At 47.6% G+C, this 9551-nt stretch overlaps 1 protein-coding gene across 1 annotated transcript; it reads right to left on the bottom strand.

The window, feature by feature from the left end:
* Positions 1 to 5459: 5459 nt before the first annotated feature.
* Positions 5460 to 8890, bottom strand: LOC119585007 (E3 ubiquitin-protein ligase ZNRF3-like). The gene is made up of 3 exons (XM_037933625.1): positions 8676 to 8890; positions 6055 to 6202; positions 5460 to 5486 (listed from the first exon to the last, which is right to left on the bottom strand). Exons 1-3 carry the CDS (start codon positions 8888 to 8890, stop codon positions 5460 to 5462), a joined length of 390 nt encoding a protein of 129 aa, XP_037789553.1.
* Positions 8891 to 9551: the final 661 nt, after the last annotated feature.

The following is a 9551-nucleotide window of genomic DNA, read 5'->3' as shown; positions in this document are numbered from 1 at the left end:
TGTTCAAATTTACAAAGGAAGTTTTCCCCCGGGAAAAAAGGGAAAATCCCAAAACCGTTTCCCGTGCACCCCTTGGCTTTCTCCTGCCGGGCGGGATGAGAAAGAAAAATTTGGGACTCCTGGTGGCCGGGGTATCATTACTCCTGCATGTGTAAACCGTTACAAGGGTTCCCCCTTATGGCTGTAGCAACCCTAAAGGGGTGTCAGGATAAGTGCGAAACTCAACAGCCAAGTGCTCATCCAGCCTATCCTTTCACTGACACCAAAGGCAATTTTCTACCTGGACCCTTTAACGGGAAATGGCGAAACCTTTACTGAACAAGCCCAACTTAAATAACCTTCATCCCCCCTTAAGGTAACTTCACTGTTTATTGGATGAAGACTATGCATCCCACTTAAAGTGAGTGCAAAATTTTTATAGATGCTGTGTAAGGGCTTCAAACCGGGTTTGTTGCCCTGTAACAGCATTCATAAGAATTTTTCTGCATCCTTTAAGGGGGATGTAGTCTTATAAATAAAAACAGTGAAGTTACCTTAAGGGGCGATGAGGTTATTTAATTTGGTCTTGTTCATGAAAGGGTTTTTCTGCCACCCCTGTATAAGGCACCAAGGTAAAAATATGCCTTTGGGTCAGTGTGGTAGGGGGGATGAGCACTTGGCTGTTGATTTTGCAGCACTTATCCTGAACCCCTTTTAGGCTTAGTCAGCCACAAAGGGGGGTGACCCCATTGAAGGTTCATCCATGCAGGAGAATGATCCCCTACCCCACCATGGAGTCCAATTCTTTTTTTAATCTCCTCCCAGGCAAGGAGAATGACTCAAGATGTGCACGGAAAACTTTTTGGGTATTTTCCTTTTTTCCCCGGTGGAAATCTTCCTTTGAATTAAAAACATCTAAAAATTCTTGCAGAAATCTTCATACCCTAAAGGTAGAAAAAAGGTGGGGGAGGCGGGGGAAAAATGGAAGGGAACCGTTGTAAAGGGAATAAGTAGGTCGGGTTTGGCAGATCGGGCCTCTAAAGTGGCACGAATGGTGACTTTGGAATTGTAGAAACCCGCTGCCTTTTCCCACGTCATCATCTTTTGCAGGCATGGCCCTGGATGTTTTGGATTTTTTGGGGAAAACCCCGGGGGGAAAATTTAAGCTGCTGGTATGGTGACTACCATGTGTCGTGTTTGAATATATGAACAAAGACAGTACATTTATGTGTGATCCTCAAGATCATTTAGTGTCCAGGTCGTCTGCGGTTTTGTCCTAGAGATAGGAGGTTTAACACCCTCACTTCGTGTCTGTCTCGTGTCAGGTAGATCCACATATGCTGAAAATTCTTTTTTGATGCCAACAATCTAATTTTTGGGGATGCAGGGCCCACGCAGGGGTTTGTTTCAACTGTGCGACCTTTGGCTACGTATGAAACTTGGGGAAAACGAAAAAAAATTTACTCATAATAGCAGTGTTTTCTTTTTTGTGGACGGACAAAGTGACCCACATTGCACATAAAAATTGCACTGTCTGCACTGGGATAAGGCGAGATGTCTTAAAAACCCCGTTCTTTTGGCTTGACTAAATCAGGATTCACTGGAGATCCCATTTGAGGCAATCTGAAGTTGGAGGGCATGCCAAATTGTGTAAGTGTTCATGTCCGCAGATAAGAACCCGTGCTAATTCTTATGCTAAAGCAGGCCATGCAGGTCAATCATAAAGCATCCTAGTGCGTCTCCATTTTTGTATGACCACAACATAACATCTTTGGCAAGGGGTGGGGGAAGTTGGTTGGAGTACTTGAAGTAGCCGAAGCTGGTAGGACCATGGCGACAGCAGGCTGTGGTCCTTCATCCTGCAGGAGAGTCGGAGATGTGGTGAGGGCAGCAAACAGCTGTAAGAATCATTGTTCCTCAGTCTTCTTACTCTGCTCGTCATCCTCCCTTCTTCGTCTGTCTTCCTCTTGTCGTTGGGTCTTCCTCTATTCTACATCTGGCTTCTGTCTTGTCTATGTCTGGTTTCCTCTTGTCATTCCTCATCCTCTTGTTGACATTGTCTATACAACTGTTACCTCTCTTCTGCCTCTTGCCGCCATATTTCCTTCATTTGCAATGGTATTTTCATGGATGTATTAGTTGGCTGTGATTCTGAGAGCGACGTCGATGAAGGAGATGGCGTGACTTCCTCTTGTGTAGCCTCTTTCCATCTGTGTGGTGCAGCGACAATGCCAGCGCCAGGGGGTATACAGTATAGCTTTGGCTAAAATGACTAAAAAATGCAGGGAACCAAATGACAGCAGTATTGCCTGGTCACAGTACACCACAAGAGTTCACTGCACTACAATGACACCACAAAAGTCACTCAGGCACTTCATAATAGTCACAGAACACGAGGAAACTGCATTGCTGGGTCACACTACCGGTTAATATCTTCACTTTCGTTTCACAGTAACTCAATGCACCATGTAGGTGTGGGATGCCCACAGAATGTCTATCAGATGTGGTTAGATAAAATCCTGTAAATCCTTTAGTGATATATTAACAGGAGAGATCAGGGTACACAAGGGTCTGCACTGACAAATATCCACCTCATTCTGTAGCACAGTGTGAGTGACTTCTGTTTAAAATAATAGTGTTGCAATACATATATTATTGTTCATTATATAGTTAGTCCACTGATATGATACACATACATCTGCAACAACAATGTTTTTCCCTTTGGTTGTTTCATAATGGCTCTTTTGCTGTTTTCCTCATGCAGTGTTACTCTCCCTTCCACAGACACATACTCCCCATTTGATGTAATTGCCTTATACATTTAAAACCTTCCCTTTTTACAAATCCCCACCATATTCCATTTGCTCACCCTCAATACCCTTTTCACAACCATTTTATCCTACCGCATTCTACATTCTTTGACATCTACAACATCTTATCCTAATTGTTAATTTATTTACACCTGTTTTGCCACAATATTTTACAATAGTGCTATATTACCCTTGATGTTTAGCACATTTATTTCTTCTAACCATTATCCATTGTCAACCATCGTTAAGACGATAGGATGGTCAAAGAAATTTACTTTTACAAGTTATTACCATAAGCCTGTAAAGAAGTTACAGTACTCTGATGCTGCATTAGCAAAATATAATTTTTTTGTTGTTGTTGCACTATGACTTCTATGTTCCATGTGAAAGTTAAACAGTAAAAGGCTTGTTTTTTCTGAAAATGTTTTATAATTTCCACCATAGTATAGAGGTTTGTGGTAGTTTTGATTAACGACTCAAAAATTCTTATTGGTAAGAGATACAGTCAAAGGAGGGATGTAAAATTTTAAGATTAAGCAAGTACTTACCAAAGCCCCCCCCCCCCCCCAATCCCTTGCCCGTTGTTGTTGTGGAGACGGAGATGGAGACTGGGGATCTCCCCTGCCTTTGGCCTCAGCCCTCGATTCAACTAATTTTGCATGGTCTTTCTTCCCCTTCTGCTTTTTCGTTTCCGTCCCTTCCCAACCCCTTCTATCTACTTCCTAAGGTGTGAGAGCCGTGCTGAAAGGATGAAAGGCTGACTTTGTACCAGTCCTGAACGGCCTGAGGGAGCCATGGGCTAAGGTATTTCCCTCTTTTATTGTCAAGCCCTTACCCCTCAGGGTCCCCTGAGGGGTGGACTGTTTCTCTCCTTAGCATACTTCAGGCTTACCATGTCAATAATGAAGATGTTATACCTTTATTAGAGGCAATGACACTTATCCCTTCATCAAATAGCCCCATCAATTCAAACTCTCCCGATTCCCCGACCCCGGCTCTCCTTTTGGGCCCCGGCTCCGACACTGCAACTACTACCCCCCCCTCAATGCTAACTAGTATGGTTATCCACCAAATCAATACTCATCTCCAGGAGTACCTTCCTAGTTTGCCAACATGGTCACCTCATCACCTCTACCCCCCTAATCTCTTCATCACTAGCCCAGTCACCCTTATTACTACTTTACACGTTTGTATGTCCCAACCTCCTCTGGCAAATTTCCTTGGCATTACTTTTGACTCCAAGTTGTCCTGGTTGAGACCATATCCTTTACATTAAAGTCTCCCACCACCACCTGAATCTGTACAAACTCTGTCCCTATATATCCCTGGTCCGTAGATTTGAAACTCTTTATGATTACCTTGATCCTCTCACTTCTCGATTATGGATGCCACATCTACTCAACTCTAGCCTCAACCCTCCCTCCTTGCTCATCTTGATACATTTCTCCACTGGTGGTTTTTCTACTCAGCCCTAGGCATCTTCCCGCCCTCTCCATTTAGAGCCTGTACACTGAATCAGCATACCATCGCTCTCTCCGACGTCCGTACCTTTCATTTCTCTTCCGATGCGATCCGATTCAACCAACTTTCCCTCACTAAACTAACCATCCCACATCCCTACTTCATACCTTTGGTTCTTGCCACGTTGAACTACTTTCCTCCATTCACATGACCCTCCCTCCCTTTCCCATTTTCCCATCTCTGACCTCTTCCATTTCTGTCCATTCTGTCCCCATCCATGGCTTATACCTTACCCCCCATATTTTCTCCTCTATTTTCCCTGACCCGCCAAAATCAGATATCCTCCTGCTGCCCTCTCACCCATTTCCTTGACCATGTCTCAATTCATTCCTCCAGTATTCATGTTTACATGGTGGCTTCTAAAATCCACCTCCGTGCTGGTTTCTACAGTAACCTTCCCACTCGCCCTTTCAATACTCCTCCCTCCGGGGGGGGGGAGAATCCAGTGTCCTTACTACAGAACTGTCCGCACTTCTTTTTTTTGCCTTAAAACATATATACTCACTTCCTTCTTTCCTCTATTCACCTATTTTTACTGACTCCCATAACGCATTAACCCTCTCTAAAATCACTACACTCGACCACCCCCTTGTCTGTAGATCCATAACTGGCTGTTCTACCTATCCAAATGCCATAAAACATGAACAGGCAGACACTCTACACATTATGCTTATGTCCCACATCACCCAACCACGTTACTCCATACATTCAGCCATCATATTATTACCCCCACTTTAAGACCTTGTAAACTGATGGCAATCTTTTGGTGGTCACTCTCTGCACGAATGTAACTATCATCCTCCTCCACATTATTGGAGCCGACGTTGGGAGACGGCTCTTGACCCGCTAACTTATTAAGCCAGACCCATCTAACACACACCCTATCTAATGTCCCTAGTTGATCCACCCCTAATGTTTCCCTAGTAATGTCCCCCTTCAGTTCCACACATTACTGTTGTCCCTGTCGCACGCTTTTATTGCAGCCCATACCTCTGCGTTCCCTCACCTATCCTCCCTTCACTGACCTCGCCAACCTATCAACATTCTTACAGAATCTCACACTTTCTGCTTTGACACTGTTCTCCCTCCGTCTGACGTTACATACCTTCACTTGATCTAATCCGCTTACCTAACCCTACCTTAACCCATTCACGCCGTCATCAACTTCTTTACCACCTTTAACATTTTTCAATATTCTAGATAGTTGACAACGCAAATAACCTAATAACTATGCTTCACTAACCCACTGTACCTTCCTATAGTGCTACATGACCTTAGATGTACTAGCACATTTGTTTTGCTTTTAACCATTAACCATTACCAAGTTGAATTTTAATCGTAATTTTCACAATCATTTGACTGCATCATGTAGGCATTAACTGTCCCACCCATTCCCAATTCCCAACCCTTGAAACTCACCCCACAAACAATCAAAGAAACTCACCCTCCAAACAAGCAAAGAAACTCACCCTCGCAAACAAACACCCAAACAAACCCACCCTCACAAAACAAACAAACAAACCAACCCTCACAAAACAAACAAACAAACCAACCCTCACAAAACAAACAAACAAACAAACCCTCACAAACAAACAAACAAAAAACTCACAAACTCACCCTCACAAACAAGCAAACAAACCCAACCACCTCCCAAAACAAACACACCCACACTCCCAAAACAAACAAACAAACACAGCCCTGGCCCTCAACAGAGACACAACCGAACAAACAAGCCTCGACTCACCTGCTTGTTGTTCCTCCTCCACCTCATCTTGACGACGATGGCGAGGCAGACGAGGCAGATCAGGAGGAAGCAGGTGAGGAAAATGCCCAGGTCGAAGTAGTCCCTGACGGGCGGCATCTCGATCTCTACGTCGAGGTCCTTGTAGACGCTGGTGGGGGGGAGGGGGAGGGGGGAGGGGGGAAGAGGGGGAGAGGGAGGGAGGGGGAGAGAGAGAGAGATGGATTAAGTCGTTTGATTTTTTTTTTTTTGGGGGGGAAAGGGGGGGGATTGGTATTATTTTTTGGGGAAGGAGGAGGAGGGAGGGGTGTGGGTGTGTGAGAGGGGTAGGAACAGGGATGGATAATATATATAATATATATATAGATATAGTATATACTATATTATTATATATATATCTACATATATATTATATAATATATATATATATATATATATATATATATATATATATATATCCACACCACACCACACACACACATATGTACCTCCCTCGGTTTCGAGGATGACTTGCGCTTGACTTGGATTTAAGTGAGGGATGAGAATTGCCAAAAAAAGGGGAAGGAAATGTTGGGGAAAAGGGTTGCATGGGAGAGACTTTGGGGAAAGACTGGGGAGGAGTTGGAGGGGGAAATGTTGGGGGGTGGGGTGAAATAAAGACGGGGGTTGGGGGGTTTGTTATTCATCTATCTATCATTATATCCATTACAAATATATGATTTCCCTACACATATCTATCTATCTGGGTCTATCTATCTATTCCCCACCCAAAATATTCATCTCCCCCCCCCGTCATCCCCTCGTACACAGCTACACATCTCTAACGTACCCATACCCCCACTCCCCACCCTCCCCCCACTCTATCTCCTCCCACACGCACAAACCCACAACCAGACATCAAAATCTTACCCCTACCTATCCTTCTCTTCCCCAACCTTCCCCAACCTTTCCCCTTCCCCAACCTAACCCCATTTCTACCCTCACTCCCCCACTCCTAATTCCGTTAACCTAACCTCATTCCCCATTCAGAAAAAAACACATTACGCCATTCCCCATACCCACCACCTTCCCCCCATACGCTATCCTCCCCATGCCAACCCCATCCCCAGACACCCCCACCCTCTCCCTCCCCAACCCCATCCCCAGACACCCCCACCCTCTCCATCCCCAACCCCATCCCCAGACTCCCCCACCCTCTCCATCCCCAACCCCATCCCCAGACACCCCCACCCTCTCCATCCCCAACCCCATCCCCAGACACCCCCACCCTCTCCCTCCCCAACCCCATCCCCAGACTCCCCCACCCTCTCCATCCCAACCCCATCCCCAACCCCATCCCCAGACACCCCCACCCTCTCCATCCCCAACCCCATCCCCAGACACCCCCACCCTCTCCCTCCCCAACCCCATCCCCAGACACCCCCACCCTCTCCCTCCCCAACCCCATCCCCAGACACCCCCACCTCTCCCTCCCCAACCCCATACCCAGACACCCCACCCTCTCCATCCCCAACCCCATCCCCAGACACCCCCACCCTCTCCATCCCCAACCCCATCCCCAGACACCCCCACCCTCTCCATCCCCAACCCCATCCCCAGACACCCCCACCCTCTCCATCCCCAACCCCATCCCCAGACAACCCCCACCCTCTCCCTCCCCAACCCCATCCCCAGACACACCCACCCTCTCCCTCCCCAACCCCATCCCCAACCCCATCCCCAGACTCCCCCACCCTCTCCATCCCCAACCCCATCCCCAGACACCCCCACCCTCTCCCTCCCCAACCCCATCCCCAACCCCATCCCCAGACACCCCCACCCTCTCCATCCCCAACCCACTCACTCCCCAACACCCCCATTCTCACACATCCTAAGATAATCCCTCGCTCTGATCTCATGCTTCCCACACCCACCCACATACCCACACATCCTTCATCTTAAGCCCCCTCCCCCCCTCTTCCCCTCCCCCCTTCTCCTTCACACCCCATCGTATTATTTCCCCCTCCCCCCTTCCCCCTTAGCTACTCCATTCCCCACCCCCGTTTTAATCTTACCCCCATCATCCCCTCCCCTCAGCCATCCTCCCCCTCCCCCCTCTCACCCACACCCTTCCATCCCCCCATCCAACCCAGCTTCCCCCTACTCCCATACGTTCCCCATCCCACCCCCATACCTATCCTCTCCCATCCCCGTTCCCCCCATCCCCCACCCATTCACCCCCCTCCCCCATTCACCACCCACTCCTATTCCACCCATCACCCATACTCACCCTCCCCCACCGTCACCCACACCCTCCTCCTCACTCCCATACCCACCCAGCTCCCCCCCTCCATCACCCAACCTGTCTCCACCCACCCCCACCCTCATTCACCCACTCCCCTATCCCCCCCCCATTCACCACCACCCTCCCCACACCCCCATTCACCCCTACTCCCCATTCACCTCCACCCTCCCCCATCCCCACACCCCCCATTCACCCATCACCCACTCTCCCCATTCACCCTATTATTCCCCCTATTATTCCTATTATTATTCACCCTATTATTCCCCCTATTATTATTATATCATCCCCCCTATTATATATTATTCCCCCTCTCCCCTTCCCCCACCCCCTTTGAACTCACTTGATCATGTGGTGCAGTTCCTCCGCCTGCTCGGGGAGGAGAACCACCAAGGGCCTCTCCAGCAGCGCCCTCGAGAAGTTCCTGGTGAAGACCTCGTGCTGCGCGGCGTCCAGGCCGTCCACGTTGACCACCAGGGCCCGGGCGCCCCGCTCGATGGCGTTGCGGGCCTGAGGGAGGCGCGGGAGGAGGAGGAGATTAGTGGGTGAAGTTGGCATTTCGTTGTTGGTGGTATTGTTCTTATTTGTTGTTGCAGTTGTTGTTGATGTTGTTATTGTTATTATTATTATTGTTATTATCATCATCATCATCATCATCATCATCATCATCATCATCATCATCATCATCATCATCATCATCATTAGCATTACTACAACTGTTCCTGATATAACAGTTACTGAAAGAGAAATAAAAAGTGGATTTACTGAGAAAAAGAAAGTAGATAAAAGTAAAAGAAAGTAGATAATATAAAAATTGAAATAACGTTAATAAAAACAGGTGAAAGATATCGACAAAACAAAGAAACCCAAACAACAATATAATCCCCCCTTCCTTCTCTATCTCCCCCACCCCCTTCCTCATCCTCATACTCCCCTCCTCCTCACCAACCCAGAGTAGGAAGAAGGCAGACGAACAACAACAACAACAATAACGAAGACAAAGCCAGTGCCAGAACGGACACATCGAGACGCAACTATGTGAAACGGACGCTACTCTTGGCTATGTTGTGTCTCCAGTCATGTTGGCGTAGGAGTGTGTCTATGTGGTGGAAGGCGATGTGGTGTGTCGTTGCTACGCGGGGGAGGGAGGGAGGGAGGGAGGGAGGGAGGGAGGGAGGGAGGAAGGTGAGGGAGGGAGAAAGAGAGGAAGGTGAGGGAG

The sequence above is a fragment of the Penaeus monodon genome, chromosome 3 (assembly GCF_015228065.2).
Source record: "Penaeus monodon isolate SGIC_2016 chromosome 3, NSTDA_Pmon_1, whole genome shotgun sequence".
NCBI classification, from domain to species: Eukaryota; Metazoa; Arthropoda; class Malacostraca; order Decapoda; family Penaeidae; genus Penaeus; species Penaeus monodon.
Note: the sequence above shows the minus strand (reverse complement) of the source record. Positions and strands in the feature narration are given on the sequence as shown.

Excerpts from the sequence above, each read along its gene's own strand:
- LOC119585007 (XM_037933625.1), bottom strand. The coding sequence starts at position 8,890 with ATGCCAACTTCACCCACTAATCTCCTCCTCCTCCCGCGCCTCCCTCAG. Across the intron at positions 6,203-8,675 it reads GAACTGCACCACATGATCAA|CGTCTACAAGGACCTCGACG; the intron begins GTGAGTTCAAAG and ends CCCCCCCACCAG. Across the intron at positions 5,487-6,054 it reads GGAGGAGGAACAACAAGCAG|GTGGTAAAGAAGTTGATGAC; the intron begins GTGAGTCGAGGC and ends AAAATGTTAAAG.